Source organism: Heliangelus exortis, chromosome 26 (genome assembly GCF_036169615.1).
Source record: "Heliangelus exortis chromosome 26, bHelExo1.hap1, whole genome shotgun sequence".
NCBI classification, from domain to species: Eukaryota; Metazoa; Chordata; class Aves; order Apodiformes; family Trochilidae; genus Heliangelus; species Heliangelus exortis.
This window is the reverse complement of record NC_092447.1, coordinates 3,235,602-3,255,355: the sequence shown is the minus strand read 5'-3', so window position 1 is coordinate 3,255,355 and position 19,754 is coordinate 3,235,602. Positions and strand designations below refer to the sequence as shown.

General features: G+C 43.9%; 1 protein-coding gene across 8 annotated transcripts in view; it reads right to left on the bottom strand.

Annotated features, from left to right (window-relative positions):
• Positions 1-19,754, bottom strand: part of GRAMD1B (GRAM domain containing 1B) — a 111,288-nt gene that overhangs the window by 73,142 nt on the left and 18,392 nt on the right. For 2 of the 8 annotated variants that reach the window (XM_071769184.1, XM_071769185.1), the window contains exons 1-2: positions 14,539-15,407; positions 5,854-5,931 (exon numbers count right to left, since the gene is read on the bottom strand). In XM_071769184.1, the coding sequence (XP_071625285.1) occupies positions 5,854-5,931; positions 14,539-14,900 (440 nt within the window). In that variant the 5' untranslated portion in view covers positions 14,901-15,407. Of the gene's footprint in view, positions 1-5,853; positions 5,932-14,538; positions 15,526-19,754 lie in introns of those variants that run through there. The other 6 variants (XR_011730683.1, XM_071769193.1, XM_071769183.1 and 3 more) reach the window with 6 other exon arrangements.

Below are 19,754 nucleotides of genomic sequence, written 5' to 3'. Positions count from 1 at the left end.
CACAATCTCATGGTGTCCACCAAATGTATCCATGATACCAAGGAAACTGGCTCATGAGTGGCAATCAGCTAATGCCCAGATGCATGGTAATTGTCTCCATTTCTAGAGATAGCAAAAAATTACTCTGCTCTCAAGTTTGCTCCAAACTCTTCACAGCTCCACACGTACAGAACAACCACCACTGAGTAGAAAAAGCACAAGAAAGTCAACCAATTCTGCAGGCTCTGGCCCCAGGCAGGAGGAGTACCTGTCCTCCCATATTCCTCAGTGTCATAGAGGAGGGAACAATGGGGAATATTCCCCTGGCTTCAAATCAAAGTGCTCTCAAATTTGGTCTCTTTAGTCTGAAAGGAGAATATGAATGGAAGAGACTGCAAGAAGAGCCCAATTTTGATGAATCAAATCCAATACTGACTTTTTATGAAAAGAACAGCCTTACCCCCACTGACAGCTGAACATAGATACACTCTGCAACTAACAGCCCATCTTGAAAAGAAAAAAGAGAAGAAAAAAACCCACATTTTGGCATAGGAGGAACACAGTGCCAGTGCTACTTCCATTCACAGTAACTGCTGACAGTAGCCTACCTGGCAATCCAAAAAGGAGGTGATCAAGATGCTTTTGCCTTCTACAGCACAGAGTCAATGCTGGGGCTCAGGAAGCAACAACAACCACAAGGTGAGAGCAGAAAAGGGCTCTGACTCTAAATATTAACCATCTTTCCCACATGACAAAGGAGACTTGTGCCATTCTGGTTAAACTTTCTATTTAAGTCCAACTGACTTGGAGTTTGGAGCTAGGTCCAAATCCAAATTCACCCTGAAGTTATTCCAAGAGCACCTGAGTTCTGGTCTGGGACCCTCTGAGTGCTCATTATCCTCCAAGTCTCCTCCACGTGGTATTTAGCATCACTTTTGGAAACCTCCCTAAAGATGATGCATCAGGCATCCATCCGTGGTAGATTAAAGCCATGCAGGGATTTAACTAATATTGGAACCCTTCCTACCAAGGACTCCAAGTTCATGCATCCCTTTGAGCTAGCACTGTGGGGGCAAAGGAGTGAGGCAGCCTCCTCAAATTTTACACTCAGCTGGCTTCTACTTAATCATCACCTTTAAAACAGCAGCCATTCCCTTTTACTGCAGGAAGCTTTTCTCCTTAATAATGCAGGAGGCTTGTGCCACCCTGCCTGGGCTGGCACAGCTCAGGTGACAAAGCCACTGCCCTCTGCTTCTTGTGGACTCATCACATCCAGACATGCAAACCAAGGCTCCCTCAGCCTAAACCCTCCCCTAGGCAAGGGCAGAGCCATGGGCACATTCTGCTCTCTGTTCTCTGCAGCTGCTTCAAGTCCTGGGTACATAAATAAAATACAGAATTTATCCTGACCTCTTGCACACACCCTGAGGATGCCACTTGGGCACATTTTCAAAGCTGGAGCTCTTTTCTGATCTTGACACGACTTCCTAGGAATCCAAACAGCACTCAGAATTTCTCAGACTCATTTATGTCTTAAACTGTTCCCTAATCTCCTTGCAAGCTCTTGTGAATTTTGATCCAGCATTTGAGAAACCCCTATTAGCTTACACAGGGGAAAACCAAGCCCTGCAGCCCTGGAACTGGCAGAATATGGTACTGCACAGATTAAGGGGCCAGTAAAGCTGCAGCCAAGATGCAGGACATGTCAATCAAACTGACATTTCTTAATGCTGTTCCCCATCTCCTCCATTCCGATCTCTCTCATGTAAATAATTTTTATTTCTGTTTGGTTTTTAATGTAACTCTTTCTGATTTGATCTCTTGTAAACTGCCACTCACTTTTCTCCCCTCCATTCCCCTCTAGCCTATTGCTTTCTCTCTTTGCACTTTCCATGCTCTCCTCTCTTCAGCAGTTTGTCTCTTTAGACCAAAGATGAGTCTAAGGACTGATGTTTCCTCTGGTTCAGTAGCTTAAGTTTTATTCTTAATTAAAACATATTCTGTAGCCTAACCCTGATGGGTGCTTCAGTGTCATGCCAAAGAACAAGCCCTTGGACAAAGCTGAAATAGGCTTCTGAGCCTTGACTTCATCGAGATGGAAGCTCAAGGTAATTCATACATAAACTTCTCTCCTTGTGCTGCTGTGTGCACACATCTCACCCCAGCCTCTGGCTCCATCCCAACCTTCCCCACCCCAGGAATTGCTTTAATCAAGCTTCTCCTGCACCCACAGCTACCTGGACACTCAGCAACTCAGCTCCTGTCTTCATCCTTACACAGTTGTGGTGTTTCAGCATCTGAGCAACTCACATCTAAATCACCAGCTCTATTTTCCTGTGTGGTAAAAAAAGGAATTCCCTTTACTTCGTGAATAGAAACCTGAAGCAACTTCCCCAACCTCACCCATGCAATCAGAGAGCAGGGAACTGAGCCCTAAATTCATAGAAAAACCTCACTTTCTAGCCTATCCCACTAACTACTCCCTTCTGGGGCTCTATAAATACCAGTAAATCACATTACCCCATGAAAAATCAATCTGTTTAAGTTCCCACTCAGCATAAAGAACCAGGCATAACAGACACATGACAACTTACATGACTTTGCAGAAAGGAAGCTTTTTCCTCAGAGAAGAGACATGCAGATGGCAGACCTGCTTCACTGCTGTGCTGCAGGACACCTGCTCAGGGGATGGGGTCTGGACCATGGCAATACTTCCAAACACACAAGCCAACAGCTTGCTCTCACACCTTAAGAAAAAACACTGCTAAAGAGCACCAAATGCATCTGCCAGCAGCAGGACAAAGTCCTCAGTCTTCTCTGACATGACCAAGGAGCACAGTCCTTGGAAATCTGTCACAGAATGTAACTCCCCTAGCAGCATCCCCTGGTACCATCTTTTACAGAGAGCAGGCAGGCAGTTAATATCTTGCCTCTGCCTGATCCAGTTTTCAGCCACCCTCAGCTATGAATTTTTTTTATTTTTTTATCCCTGAGTCAACTTAGCAACTCAGCATTACTTTACTTTTGACTGGGGTAGCTTCTTTCAGCATTTTCCCAGATGTCCTGAGGTTGGTGCTCAAGCTCTGCTCTCCTGCTTGTGAGACCAGAGGCAGCAAGCCAGGAGAAAGTCCACTTTTTTTTTGCATCCCACAGTTTCTTGTTCTTCCCTGCTTTGCTCAGTTTTAGCCACAGCTCACAGGATTGCTGAAATCCTGGGTGATTGTTGTTTTTCTTGGTGTTTTGGGGGTTTAAGAGCTGCTATGACATAGTCAAGTGATCAAGTGACCAGACCTGCCTCTGGGTCTTTGTAACAGAGGCAGAGAGCTCCAAACCTGTGGGTGGGAGACCTTTTGTTAGCAGTCAAAAATACCACCCTAAAAGCAGAAAGAGCTTCCTCCCTCAATTTTCACAAGTTTAACAAATTGAGGACACCTCAGAAACAACCTTGAGCGTTGCTAAAAGGAATCATAAACAGCAGGCTCAAAGGTTTTGTTAGCCTTCCTATTAATTCATGTCCATCTTCACACCTTACATAAAACTGAAAATGTTTTGGAGTTACTTTCTGGTTAAGTTTCATGTCAGTATCCAAAGGGAGACTATACCAGTGAGCCTGATGCAATTACATTGGCAAAGGAGAAAAAACCCAAACTAGCAGAGGCAATTCACTGGCCTTCATGAAGATCATTCTAGAATCAGCATCCTCTGTGGAAACTAAAGTTACTTGTAATTATATCTAGGCAGCTAGAACCTTGCAGGTCCTAAGTAAGAGGTCAGCAGGCTCAGCATCACCCTGGCTCTGCATAAATAGGTCTGAGATCTGATTGTGCTGCACCTAAAAGATTTCCCTTCCGGCCAGAAGATATTCTTAGCATCAGCCTAAAGGCTCCAGGTTATTCTCCACCTGAAACTGGAAGCATTTCCAAATGATTCCCCCTTCTCACTACACCCAGAAAGCTCCTGTCTGAGGAATAATAAAGCACAGCCTTGTTTAACCTATGAAATCCCAGCTAATGTTACAGCAGCATGCATTACACAGAGGAAGACCAAGGATGGCTTCAGTAGCCATCTCCTTTGCTGCCAGATTTTCTATTTCTTGGTTGCAAACACCACTCCCCACTGGTCAGCTGTGCCAGGCTCCACAGCACCTGAGGATGATAATTGGAGTGAAACATATGGAGGAAAAAATTAGCTCCAACAACCAAGTGCTAATTCTGAGCCAGAGTCTGTTGGGATATTAATTAATTCTTCAAGGTCAGGATGTTCTCTCAAGTGAGTCCATTCCTCAGATGCCTCCTCAGCCACTCTTGTTCTTACTCAATTTGTTGGCCTTTGACAGCAGAGTGGAAAATCTGAGTTCAGTAAATATTTGCCCTGCTACACAGTAAGACAGACCTTTGACCCCAGAGACAGCTTATCTGGAATAAATGAGTAACAGACCTGAAACAAGGTTCTGAGGGGCTGTGCCCAGAGCTGAGCAGGCAGAGGGGAAGCTCTCATCCACCATCCAGCAGCAGAAAGGAATCAGTTCCCAAATCCCTGCTGTGGGCTCACCATAACCCACAGTCACAACATCAACCAAGGCAAATGCAACACAGCTCCACTGTAACAAAATAATGGGAATTTTAAAAAAGAAAATGGAGGTGTAACACTGGAGCCAGGGATGCTAGTAGGGAAACAGGGCTGCAGGGAGCTGGCCCAGGATAGAAAGGTGAGAGCAGCCTTAAGGCTCATAGGTCATGCACAGCAGAAGAAAATAAAGCAGATTCAGACTCAAAAGTTGAGCTACAAGATACAGCAAAACTCTTAATCATACGGCTCTGAGCAAAGCAACAAGAATAAATCATGTGCAAGAAGAAGCATTCATTTTTCACCAGCTTTTGTGCCAATGCTGCAATTTATTTGATGCAGTCATTAATCAACCCAAAGCACAAGAAACTAAAGTTTCTTCTGGAACATCACAGCAATTCTCACCCAGCTGCTAGACACAAGCTCTAGACACCTCAGGGCTGCTAGAACACATCACAAGTGAAATGCAACATTGATATGTTGTCCTTTGCTGGGGACAAGAGCCACATAGGAGATTTCACTTGTGTATTTCCGAGGACCAGAGATGGTAACCAACAACACACATCAAGTACTGTGTCCAGTTCTGGAGCCCCTGTTACAAGAAAACCATGGATGTGCTGGAGAGTGTCCAGGGAAGGGGCCATGAGGATGCTCAGAGGGCTGGAGCACCCTGAGAGAGTTGGGGTTATTCTGTCTGGAGAGGAGAAGGCTTCAAGGAGACTTTATTGTCTCTTTCCAATATCTAAAGGGGGCTACAAGAAAGCTGGGGAGGGACTTTTTTTAGGATGTCAGGGAGTGATAGGATATGGGGGAATGGATTCAAACTAGAGGAGGGGAGATTTAGATTGGAAATTAGGAAGAAGTTTTTCACCATGAGGGTGGTGAGACCCTGGCCCAGGTTGCCCAGGGAGGTGGTGGGAGCCCCATCCATCCCTGGAAGTTTTTAAGGCCAGGCTGGACGGGGCTCTGAGCAACCTGAGCTGGTGGGAGGTGTCCCTGCCCATGGCAGGGGGTTGGAACTGGAGGATCTTAAAGTTCCCTTCCAACCCTGACAATTCTATGAATTCTGATGAAGTTTTCTACACCAGCTACAGTCTGGGGGAATGAGTCTCCAGGGCAAACAAAAGCCACTTCAGGAGCTGGGTGCATTTATCCCATGAGTTCTACTCTTCAAGAAGATGAAAAAAAACCATCTTAGATACTGATACTGCCAATCACATGTTAGAGAGCTCTGAGCAATACAGGGAACATAAACGAGGATCCCAAGCAGGGCAGGCCATGGAATTTCAGGGAGCAGTTCAGACTCACCTGTCCTCACGCAGATGGGGGCTCAGGAACCGGGAGGAATCATCATCGTGGCTGCTCTGCTGGCTGCTCTGCTGGCTGCTGCAACACCAGACAGGAAAACAGAAGCAATCAGACAGATTTCTCTGAGTTACCCATTTAACACTCTGTGTTAAAGCCACAACAAGGAAAAAAAGCTTATACTTTGTATTTTGAGGTGCCAAGAGAAAACAGTGAGGGTGTCTCTGATTTACAGCACTCTTAACCTCACTTAGCGGCACCCAAGAACTTTCTGCAACTCAGAAGTGAGCAGCTTCACATCCCAACACCAAACTGCCCTTACTCCTAGGCAGCAGGACAACACAGCAGTTAAAACAAACCCTGAGTAAGGATGTAGTAGCCAGCACGGGGCTGCTGATGGAGAGGTGCACACTGAGCCCACAAGATGTCACTCTCCCCCTTTAAATAAGCGATTTGGGGGAGATTTTTTTTTCCTGCATGTCCATGGTCCAGAGGCTTTGCCTTATTCCATTCTAGCAGCCTTTACCTGCTCTAGGGACTCAGCACAGCTTCTCATTTCCATAGCTTCATTTCTTTGCCAGAGCTTTCCCTCTGAGCAGCAGATTTGATGCTGCCCTCAGGTCACAGACTGCAGCACTAAAAGATGCTCCTGGGCTGGCATTAATCTGCTTCACCCAGGTTGGAGTCATGGCAACACAGCTTTGGCACCAGCTGGGACACTGGATACACTTCCCTAAACACACAGGCAGGGCCAAAAATGCTGTGGCTTCCCTGTTGCTAGGACCTAAACTCTTAAAATGAAATTAGTTTAGGTGTACGTGTGCATGCTTGCAGAAAACGTTCTAAAGAGTGGTAATTGTCAGGCAGTAAAACCTGGTTTTGGGGGAAAAAAATAGTAGCAAACACTATCAGAGGATTTTTCCATCAGCTACTGGATGTAGCTGATTTTTCCATCAGCTACAACTCAGTTACAGGAAGGAAACCTCAAACAGTAACAAGTCTATTGACTTAAATCAAGTTCCATGCAGATTAAAAAAAAAATAAAAATACATTTACCACTACAACTACAGAGAAAATACTTGGAAAAGTTTAAAAGCTTTCCTGTAATCTTGCTTTCATACTTCCAAGGAATTACAAAATACAGTAACAGCATTTTGTCAGAAAACCTGCATAAAGAAATGGCTCTAACAAGCCTTCATGTTCACTGTTTGGGAATCCAAACCCTTAAAACTCCTGCCCTCCCCAAAAAGTGTTCTCCCAATAAGTTTGTTTTCTTAGAATACTAACGAGTCTTATTTTCATTTAATATTTTCATCAACCACCTTGAACTTCATCAGCAGCTTCTCCAAGATCCCCAAAGACTCCATCTCACTGATGTCAAACACAATTGCTGTCTTAGGGATGTGGCATTTGGGACCCCACACAAACCTATCCATTATTTTGCTGTCTATTCAGAACAGGAGGCAGAAAACTGTTTTCTCCTGTGAAGATAGAATGGAAAGCAGGCTGAAGCTTGCAGAAATAAATAATTATGGATTGGTACTTGTACAATCCTTGAGCAAATCTAGAAATTGGCCTTGAAGTGGAGACAAAATCCTGCAGTATTTAAGGCTTCCAGCTACAGATTTAAAGCACATGAAGTGATCAGGCAGAAGCCAGACATGAATCTTGTGTGGGCACACAAACCCACAGAGAATTCTTTGTTTTCCACACTACTCAGCTTTGCCATCAGAAGCAAGGCAGGTAAACATTTTTGCAAAAGTCTCTCAGCAAGGGGATAGATTTAATTTCCTGCTCCCACACCCACGTACTCAGTCATTCTTAAGTGTCTCCCTGCAGAAAGGAGAAGCAGAGAATAAGAATTCTATAGTGGCTTCAAGCTAGAAATCAATAGCTGGGCAAGAACAATATATCCCTCAAAGAAACATCTTTTTTCTGCTTCTGAGCTTAATTAGGGCCCAGTGAACTGCTTTGGAAAGAGCACAGAAGGGACCACATTTCCCCCTCTTATTCCCCTTCAACCTTGTGAGAAAGCATGGCAAGGGACTGTTTATATTTCTACTTGTTTATTCATTAAAAACCCTCCCAAAATTTACTTCAGGACAGCTCTACAAGATGAACCTTAGACCTTTTCATGGTCACTCACCCATCATCAAATTTCTCCTTCAGAAAGTCCTTCAAATCAAACCTCAAAGTTTAATGGAACCCAGATATTAAGAGCATATAGCAACACCTTGCCCCAATGAAGGTAAAATTACAGAAAATGAAAAAAATTTAGACCAGAATTAATAAATTTTTACCCACTTGTCTACTTGGTGGCATTCTACAAGCTTTTTCATTACAACACTGGCTGACATGGAAACTTTGGAAAAGTTTTTACACTAAGAGCCTTCTGGGACTCCTATGCCCTCCAGATGTGGGTGACAACCCCACCACACTTTTATATCTGCAGGTGTGCTTGGCAGGTTTTTAGTCAGGAAATTCTTTCAACTGTGATGAATGAATGAACAAAGAAATTACTGTGTCCTGGAAGGCAGCATCAGTTAATTAATTTGAAGAATTATTCATAAAAATCTGTGGCCTTCAGAAGACTGTTGTTATCAACAGCTACTAATAAAATGCAGTTTTGATCCCAGATGAGTATTTCATATACATTTTGCTTAATTAATCCTCTTATTTACAGACTGTGGGTTCAGTATTGAACTTTCACAAAGGAAAATAATAGATGGCTGACAATAAGATGAACATAGATTCTTCAGCTGCTTTCAGCAGCTGTGGCAACAGTTCTTTGAACTAAAAGCTACTATTAATAAAATCCCACAATACATTAATATTTCCATCAACAGAGAGGAAAACTAGAAGACATACAGGTTATAATCAATAGAACAATTAAATTGCATTGTTTTTGTTAAAATTCACAAAGTTTTTTTGCTGTTTGAACAGCCAACAGGGTCTTTTCATCCTCACAGCTGCAAGCACAAAGACCTGAATCTACCAGCATTAAAAGATATTACAAAATACTTAAGATGTCTGAAAAACTGCCACCAGAAAGAGTACAGCACCAACAGCCCAGTATCTGGTGTGAGTTAGAGCCACTTCCAACCTGGCAAAGAAATTAAATACATCCCTGGCTGTTAAATGGTATTTGTGTATTATCAAAAGCTAACTGGTTTAAGCCAACACTATTTTAATTCAGCCCCAAGATTCATCATGAAAACTGAATATTTTAGATAATTAATTGCATGATGTGCAAGCAACCTCTATTTGAAACCTTCTGGAAAGTGTTCTTGCCCATCTTTCCTCAGCAACGTGAACCTGGGATAAGAAAACAGGATAATAAAACAGGCTGGAACTTCAAGCCTCAGGCATGTCAGAAGAAAAGGTTCCTCCAAGTGTTTTCCTACAGGGCTCTTTAGTAGCTTGTTTGATAAAACCATGTTACCTTTCCATTTCCCCCTCCTGCTCATCCTTCCCACCCTGTGCCCCCTCTCACATTGCTCCTGAAGCAGCAGAAAGAGCCCCCTGAGTCCCAGCTGCCAAACAGCAGCTCATTGTCCTTGGCAAATTAAATTCCTGGCACCAAAAGCACCGTGTTACTATGGTTGCAGGGACAGATAAATGACTGTGCCATTACAGGTGTCATCAGGTGGAGGAGGAAGGAGGGTAAGGGATAGGACAGGGATTTCCAGTGTCTAAGTTCCAAGGGAATGGGTATTCCTCCTTAAGAAGGGCTGTCCAAAAAAAAAAGGTGTCCTAAAAAAGCTGCCCTAAAGCTCCCAGCCTGTGAATTAAAAGCCAAAGCACCTTTAGTGATACAGCTTTCCCACAGATAAGTGTAAAATTACCATGGGAAAACATCCCCTTAGCACTTGGCAGCAAGCCAACACCAGACTTTATTAAAAAATGCCAAGGAAGATGGATGCTCCAACTGGAATTGCCCAGCCAGCCCTATGGGAGGCAGGTACTACAACGTTTTTAAGGATCACAGCACTCTTGAGGCAATCCTGCTCCACCTGAGGACTGACCCTGAAGGAGTTTCTTCTCAGAAATAGGTGGGAAGCACCCTGTGCCTATTTCACTCAAGTTACAATAAGGAAATGCAGAGGTGAAGAGGACAATTTGTCCCCGAGCTCAAGCAGTGAATCAGTGAAACAAATGAAAGGCAGAGCTGGATGGGGAAATCCCAAGGGCCTTTTTTAACCTAAACCTAGAACAGTCACTACCTGGAGCCCAGCATGTTCCTGAGAACCAAAGGGCCACATCCTACTCCAGATCTTTGTTTTTAATTACTCCATTTCATAGATGGAAGGATGGAAAGCCACAGGATGTAAAGCCATGTTTACAGCCTTAACCCATTATAATGATCCAAAAAGCTAAGGGACAGCTGCCTCAGCCCTAGTTTACTGTTCTGGAGCATAATTAGCACTAATTGTGTCTTCTCTAGAAGTCACTTTTTGGGTTGGAGAGTCTAAACCTGTCGTCATCTTCTCTCTTTGCTGGAAAGGGTTACAAGCAGGATGGGCAAGTTGTTTCCTCTCATATTCCTTTCACAAATGAAAACATCAGCATCAGCCTTCACAGCTGTCAAGGCAAGCCCCTTCATCAGCATCACATTCAACAATGCCCAAACATCTTGAATTTCAAGACACAATCCAGCAGAAAACAACTGTGGTGATAGAACAGATGATTAATTGTTAAATAGCAGGGACAGGCACAGTGCAAGACATGAAATTCAGATTGATCCCATGGTTAAATATTTGCTGACTAGGTAAGTTCCACAGCATTCAGGCTGTGCTTGTAAATTAGTTTTGATACTCTTGTGTGAGTGCCCACCCTAAGCCACAGGAATACTGGAAGGCAAATATTTAAAAATTAAAACACCACACAAAAAAACAACCAAACCACAAACACAGAGCTGGTGGGATTCACAGGTATTTGGCACAAATTATCATGAGCAAATTTCAAAGCCCCTGCAGTCATAGCAAACATTACATCAGTACTCTGATATGCATGCATCAATTTTTAATATTTTGGCTCACTGGAAGCACAAATTAGGTCCCATTTGAACTTGCAGGTTCAAAAAGAAACAACATTACATTAATAACCAAGTTGCTACTAAGCCATTATTCATGCACACTCACATTTCAGATTAGGAGAGATACCCTATAAATGGAAATTTGTGCTCATGGAATTTCAAAAGCTACTGAAAGCTTTGACTCACTTACTACAAAGAACTATATGAAAAAACCCAAACTTCTGGTTTTGCTTTGAAAAGAGCATTTATGCTAGATAAATACCTAACTGTGTGGTCAAGTTCCAAATTCAGTCCATGGGATATTTACATATCACTCACACTGCTTCAATTTTCTCCAGAAAGCAAAGATTTTAATACAGCTTAACCAATTAACAAGAAGGCACTTACTCCAATAACTTGGAACAGTAAAAAATGTGTAATAAAAGTTATTACTGCCAACACCTCCCTATGCTTCAAACACACCGTGTCTGGCACACATTTATCCTCCTGGAAACCTCAATTAATCAACTCCAGACACAAGAACATGGAAAAAAACAACCCGTTGGCCTCTTGCACTGAGATCCCCAGGGAGCTGCCAGTTCCTCACACAAACAGGATTTCAACAAGAGTTTTATCACAACTTGAGAAAGCAGAAATGCAGTGGTGACCCCACCACACGTGGATTTCCCCCTCGTGTGTTTCTAGCAAAGGGGAAGCCCCACTTCCTTCCCAGGCACTATAGTGAGAGAGAAGCAATATCCCCTTGCAGCTTCTTGAGTTTATTTCCCATATTAAGAAAAATCACATCACCACATCAGGCTTTCATGAGTGCTTTTTCCTTCAGAAAATGCCACGATATTTTTCCTAGGTGCAGAAGGAAAAGGTGAATGAAGCTTTCACCTTTTGAATGAAGGATGGGTTATTCCCAGGGAGTGAATTTCAGGAAAACAACAGCATTATGAATTTATCTGTTGGATAAGTGTTTTTGGATAAGTGTTAACAGAAGACAAACCAGGTGATTGTGGAGAGCTCAAGGGAAAGGGAGCACTGGGAAGGGTCTGCAGGTACCACCAGAACACAACAGCTCCCAGCACCTCCTGGCAAGAGCCAGCTCAGCAAGGAATGACAAGGAAAAGATGATTCAAACCTTTTACCACCCTTGGCATTCTGGCTAATTTCTCCTCACAGTAAGGGAGCACAGATTACCAAGAGCACAATCTTTGCCCAGCATGAATGCCTCACAGAAAACTGGCCAAGGATGAAAGATTTCCCATTCCTCAGCCACCGTACAGGTGCTGCTGGTGAGCAGCCCCATAGGGCCTGAAGAAGGAGATAAAGTGCAGGACTCAGCCCTCTGCTCTGTTTCTGGCAGTGGAAGGGTGGAAGCAGAGGATCTCGTGCCAATATGGATTTTAGGCCAGGTAAGCAGTCCTTTAAGCCTGAGCAATCCACCCTCTCAGCAGTTCTTCCCTTGCACATCAAGACTCACACGCAGTTCCAGATTACTGGTGAGGGTGGCTTAAAGAATGAAATCATAAATTAAAGCCTCTAGACTCTCATCCCCACATCAATAATGCATGGCCATTGCATGCACAGCAAAATGCTAACAGATTGCAGCTCCTACTCTGTGAGGAAAGGCACATCATCATGCTTAATAAAAAACCTGTACACTTGTGTGCAGGGTTCATCCTTTTTAAAGCTCTCTGCAGAGAAAAATACTTCTATCATTACCTGGGTTAAAAATGATGGATGAGAAGTATAACCAAGAAGCTGTCTGCATCTCTTATAAAATCATCCTATTTGTTATCTGCATGGGACTCCAGAGCATCAAACTTGAATGGGTTTGTGCAACACTGTGATTTTGTACAAGGACAAGTTAGACAAACTCTCTGCTCTTTCACCTTGAACAGAATTGTGTCACAGGCAGGCAGGGTTCTTACTTGGTATCTCTGGTGTTTAATGAAAAGAAATAAAACCCCTCTCCTGCTCTCACTGGCAGCCACCTAACAGCTTGTAAACAAACCCTAAAAGACATCCAAGCTGTTAAAAACTAACCAGTGATAAAGAGCATTTTGTAGGCTGGAGTTTCCAGGTGAAAAAATCAGCCAGGCTTCATCAAAGCTGGGGCATTACAGACAGCATTTTGAGCCTTAAAAGCATTTGGTTTATTCACTTGAATGCTTACTGTATGCTAATGGAACAGAGCTACTGCACTTGCTCAGGGCCATGTGAGCAGCACATGCACCACTGGAATAAGTCAGCTGGTGTAAAGTTTTCCTCTCCACTACCAGCTTTCCTGGGAAAACCTGCCATCCAAACAGGCAGGTATCTGGCCACGTGATGGGGATAAAGGTTACCAGATTAAAAAAAAAATAAAATAAAAATTCCCAACTCTGACAGTAGTGACTGGAAGCAAACTGCATGCTGGTGGCAACCCCCTTTTCCAGGTGAAGTCTGGGAGCCTGTAACTCAATAGTGCAGCTGTCACACTGACAGCCAGTCCTGATGTTTTACAACAGGTAACAGACTCAGGGAACAATGAAGTTTACCCCATTGCTGGTCCCTTTTGAGTTAATGCCACGAAACCCTTTAGGGTCCATCACTCTTCTGTGACTTAACTCCCTACAGATTCTCCTTCCTCTGTGTTGTTTCCACTCCTGTTGAGTTTTGAAAGCCCAGGGGCTCAGCACCAGTCACCCCAAACTTTTGTTATTTTCCTACAGAAAGGAAAAAAAGTTTTCAAATGAAACATGGCATTTGCCATTGCAAAAAAGGATGGATTTGCAGCCCAGGACATGTGAAGAAAGGAGGTGCCATGCTGGCTTTGCTATGCTAATGCCACCTAATCCATACAGCACTTAAGCTTTTTTCCAGTCACTGCTTTAAAAACGTGACCAGGGTTAAGGCAGAAGTGTCTTAATGATAAATAAGCAGAAAAGTGTCAGCATGGGCAGGGCATTATTAGCTGCACATGAATGAATGAAGTTTTCTTAGGCATTTGCATGGAAAAAGGTGTGTCTTGGCCTCTCACCAAACACATCCACCATCCGGAAATCGAAATTAAATCCTTCAGCTGAAAAGCCATCCTCTGTTGAACTTCAGACCTGAACTTTCCGATTCTGACACTTTAGCACATACCCTATATATTGTTCCAGCCTGACATTAAAGGCACAGTAACCTACACTGCAGCTGCAGAGGGTTACACAAGTCACAGCCACAGAACAGCCCCCAGGGCATTAGTTTCCTTTACTGCACTGACAAGCTTTTGGGGGAACTCTTTGTCCCTTTTTGAGCCAAGAAGCTGAGTGACTTTCCAGTCTGGAAAGCTGCCAAGATCTGAACCCAGACATCTTGACTTGCAGTAGCCACAGGGCTACTTGGTTTTACCTCTTGTCACACTCTCCCAAACAACAGCCACTAAATGAAGGATTCCAGAGAAGCTCTGAGAGGCATGAACATCACCACCAACTGCTGGCATCTCTTTGGCATCACCACATCCTGGCAATGCCAGCAGACAGATCCTTACATCATCTACATCACCCATGCCAGCCAACGGGGGAGGCCAGACCCCAAAGAGGCAGCACTGCCAAGATTCCACGGGGAACAACAGACCCTCCCTACCTACCTATCGTGGAGGGGCTCTTCTTGGAAGCAGGGAAGGGCCAAGAACATACCTGCTCTCACTGTACTCCTTCTTCTCTCTCACACGCAGCCACTTCCGAAGGAGGAAGCGCTTGCGGCGCGGGGAGGCAGTGGGTGTGGAGCAGTTGGACCAAGGAGTGTCCTCATCACTGGAGGGGGTGATCTCAATGGATGGGAGCTGCAGGTATTCCTTGCTGGAGGAAGGAGAATCCTGATACCTGCCGGCCTCCAGGCTCTGCTCCTGCACATTCTTCATCCGCCTCATCTTGAAGCGTCTCCTGCGCAGGGTTGGGGTGGAGGAACTGGACCAGGCACGGCCACTCTCGACCACCTGCTGCTCTGGGACTTGCAGGGCTGGAAGCTGCAGGGTTTCTGTCATATTGGCAGCTGGCATCAGACGCCCTTTCTGTTTCTGCTCCCACCCCCAGGCACGCTCGCTCTGATCTCGGTGTCAAACCACACCACGAAACCACAACTCGCCTTCCTCCTCCCTCTCCCGGCCTCCCTCTCAAGCAGGAAACCTCATGTTCTTCACGTGCTTTCATTTAACAAGCAGCAGGGTGGGTGGGGAGGGGATGCTCAGGACACAGACACACCACAAGGGAAGCCAGATCTAAAGTTCCTCGTCTCCTTCTCTTCTCTACGGTCTCTTCCCTGCCTGGTCCCCAAGACAAGGGGTGCCAGCAACAGCTCGGTTCACTCCTGGCTTTCCTCCCCCATCCCACCACCCCTTTGCCTTCGGTCCTCTTTGCCTAATGTTGGCTCAGGAAAGAAAAAAAAAATTTAAAAATTTTTAAAAATCTCCCAGGACTGTGCTAGGAAACTCAGCCGTGGTCTTCTCGAGAGCCGAAGCAAGCATGGAGCAGAGCGGCGTGGAGCTGCGAGGAGGTCAGAAAGAGAAAGAAAGAAAGAGGGAGGGAAGCAACAACACTAGATAAAAATCAGGAGAAAGGAGGAGGAGCAGCATGTTCTTTTTCTGTAGCGGGGAAGACATACGCAGGCAGCTGTTGCAAGGGTAACTGTACTCTTAATCCCCAGAGGCAGGGTTTCTGTTACCAAATATGCTGCTGCTGCTGCTCCTGCTGCTACAAATCACCCGAATGAGCAAGGGTAAAAAGAGAAATTGCCTTCTCCAGGAGCCAATTGGATGGGGGTCCCCTTGTCCCACCTCCTGCTCTGACAGCCCTCCCGATGGAGGGAGGGAGGGAGCCAACTTGTGACTTTCAGCCTCCTTTCACAAAAAGGGTTGGGTTTTTTGTTGGTGTTGTGGTTTTTTTGGTTTTTTTGGGTTTTTTTGGCCCCATTTCCTGCTCAGAGGGAAGGAGAGGGACTGAGGAAGAGATCCAAGGCAGCAGCAGTTGGAACTCAGAAGCTGGTTGGGTTTTTAGCTCAGGTTCAGGTGAGTGAAAGCTGCTCAAAAAGTTCTTGGAGGGCAGCGCTGCTTCCAAAATGGCACTGGGTGATGGATGGGATCGGGTCCAGGAACCAAAAGACACCAACCACGCAAAGACAATCAGACACACAGGACAGATTTTACACCAGGAGGAAGACATCTACTACATGGAGGATTCCCAGGCACTTGAGACACAAAGGAAGCTCTAGGGAGGGTCATGCACTGGGAGGAACCATCTCAGGACAAGCCTCGCAGAATTCTGGTAATGAAACCAAATCGGGAAAAGCAGTGGGACAGATTCTTCACTGACATCCCCTGAGTGTCACTGAATACACCAGAATAAAGCTGCATTTTCAAGTGGGAAATGAAACTAGAGAATTTTAAATCTCTAAGGGAGTAACTGGAAATCATCTGGGCTTGCTGTCACCAAAAATAAAAGTAAAAAAAAAAAAAAAAATCACTAAATGAACTTGACACAGCTTTAGTTTTCATTGCTCAACAGCCTGAACATTTAAAAATATTAGTTTCAGGTTAGAAAATATTTGTCAACCCAAATCAAAATAGCTTTTCTTACACACACTGCCTCAGTTTTGTTTGAAAATAAACTTCTGCCTGTTTCTTTAGTAGCAAATTGCACTTTGCAAACCCTCCACATCCCTCCAGATGTTGTCTAATTTATCCCCCAAAACACATACTGCTTTGGGCAAGAGGAGCATTTGGGGATGGCTTTGGCAAGGAGAAACTGGCCCTTTCACCAGTCTCCTTTTTGTTGCCATGGCCATGCCAGCACCTTTTCTTCAGCTTCACTGAACATTACTGGGATTAATTCAGCAGGACAGATGATTCCCTTCACACACCCAAAACTGAAAATAATTTTCACAGCCTGTGCCATGAAAGTCCTTCCACTTAGGACAGGGCACAGACATCCAGGGAATATCTCTTTAAGTATTTCACTCATCAGTAAGTGATAACTTATTTGCAGCCCAACATTCCCAACACATTTGTGTTTTGCTGGCCATCTGTCTGGGGCTCTTAGGAAAAAAGAAGCTGTGTAATTAGAGAGAGAGCTCAAACACCTGACACAAAGTGGAAAATACCAACCATGATCAAGCACTATTTCTGTACAAATCCCAGCAGCACAGTCTGGCTGCTTCCATCAGAACCTGTGGGTACCAGATCCTTGCTTAATGATTACTCCTGGAGCTTAATGATCCATCCAATGGATTCATTCATTACAGTTTTCATGGTTATCAATCAGGTTGATCAACAATCTGCTTTTCTCCTACTCAGATGTTCTGGGTCTTCCAGTGTCTTCAGAACGTATGAATTAAGAAAAAAAAAATCCTCTGAAAAACTATAAATTTCTTCCCTGAATGATGAGTACAAACCTAGATTCTTTGGCAATAATTTCTGTAATAGCTTTCCCATGCATTTAAAGGAGAGCAAAGTGTAGATGAATACAGAGTAGGATACAGCAGAGTAGAAGGTAAAATTATTCATTAATTAAACCATTTGCTTAAGCACAAACACCTATGATTTTTGCATTTTTAATTATAATTAGGCCTGTCAAGATCTGACATGACAAGATGTGGGTACATGAAAGGAGCAGGTATTGGCTACACATTCTTTTTTCAGTGCCCTGCAGATCTGTCCCTTTAAATCCTGCACTACCACCCAGCAGTTGCTCTTATTTGAACACACACAGTCCATTTTATTTTGGATATGTGATACCAGATGCCTGCATGTGTTGTTCTCTGGAACCCAGGGGCTATGTTACAAGACAGATGACAAATTTCACAGCCTGCAGGGTGAGAAATACCAGGGACAGGCTGATGTCACAGTGTGTTACAAAGTGGAGGCAGGTCCATGTCCCACAGAGAGAAAAAAAATAAAAAAAATCCATCTCCCAGTTCTTCCCTGCTTGGTAGATTTATTCAGGACTTGCCATTCCCTCTTCAACAAGCAGCCCAGTTCAGAAAGCAGGTTTGCACCTGGTTTAATGACCACCAGAATGGGAATTTTGAGTGTACCCTGGCTAAGGAGGCATTTAAATTTTGGCCTCATGTACAGTAGCAAACCCCAGATTCCTCAGATACCACCCAGGATTCCAGAATTTGCCAAACATGATCAAAATAGCACAGCAGATTATTGATTTTTTTCAGCATTGGGACAATACTTTCACAGTTATTTACTTCAGGTAGAGCTCATCCTCCAATTTAAACAGAGTTGAGCCAAAGACAGAAAAAACCCAAAAAATCCAAACAAAAAAACCCAACAAAAAACACAACACCCCCCTCCAAAAAAAAAAGAAAAAAGTCAGTGTCAATTTATCAGAAAAAGTCAACAGGGCAAAGGTTCCAGGACCTTATTCTCAGTTTGACTTCTTCAGCACTTAGAACTGAAGTGTGTTATTTGGCACAGAATCCAAAAGGGAAACTCATTTATTCTCATAAATCCAGTGGAGGGGATTCCAGGGTTGAGCAATTAAATTGACTCCCTCAGTAAACTCAGTGCCCATTAATTGAATTTCCACAGGGGTCTGGTGTTTGCTTTGCACTTCATACAAAGGAAACATGGGGACTTTGTCCAAATTCCTCAGAATTCCTCACCTGGAGAGCACTTACCCAGTGGGTCAGAGCTCACAACACACACAATTAATCACAGCCAAGGAGTCTGGAAGTACAAAAGGTCTCTGAGCAGCACATTCTTCTCTCTCCAGCTAAAATCCCTCCTTCACCAGCTCAGCTCTGTCAACTTTTCTGTATGAAACACCCAGATCTGCACACAGAAGGACACACACCAGCTCAAGAACCTCAAACACACTGAAAAACACTCAATTATTTGGTGAGAAAAACCCAACTGCCTGCAGGGTGTGACAAATTCTCAATGCCCCACTTAACCTTTAAAAAAAAAAAACAAAACCAAACCAACTCAACTTTTTGCTTTACTGTGGTACGTTCACAAAAGAGTTGCAGGAAGAAATTTTACTTTTTCGACTCTTCATTTTCCAAAAGGAAAAGGAAAAGCAAAGGAAAGCACAGCAGGATTTCAGCCTTTACCTTCAGGGGCTGCTGCAGACAAGCTGAAGAATCTTTGGCTAAGCACTGACTGAATCAGTGTCTGTGACTCCACTGGGGTTGGAAACCAGGGGCTCCTTTCTCAGAACACACTGTTCCTGGATGTTAAAATATTGAAGGTGTTAAGTTTAGGAGTGAGCACAAAAGGAAGAAGGACACAGGACACAAGGAACGTGTGTGGAAATAGCATCAATCCAAGGCATTTCTAATTTGGACTGTTTGCCTCTAAGTTTGATTAAAAAAAAACCAAAACAAAACAAAAAAACCCCACAAAAAAAACCTGCATAAGGCTATGCAGTATAATTTAAACAGGGAATTAAGGAATTTGCAGCAGATCCACATTTTATCACCAGGGGAAGGGATCCAATTCTGGCAGATGATGTCACTACAGTCAGAAGACAATTGGAAAGCAGAAGCAAAAGTCTTTGAACCACGAATTTAGTTTCCAGACTTCTGACTCCTTAATTACAAAATTATTCTGCCCAGGCTCAGCATCTGAGTCATTAACCTCTGCAAGAATGAAGACCTAGTTCCTTGCAGAGCCTTTTTATTAGTTATAAATATCTGCCATTCATTCTCACCTCCATGCAATTTTACTCCCACTTCCCTTCACCCAACCAATGCTTGGTGGAAGCAGACAATGACACTTATTAGATTATTTTTAAAAATTATATTTCTTGGCTTCTTATCAGATGGCTTAGTGCTAAATTGTACAATGACACCTTTATCAAAGTTGTAATAAAAGAAGCCCTGGAAAGTAGAAGTGGGGCAGGAGATA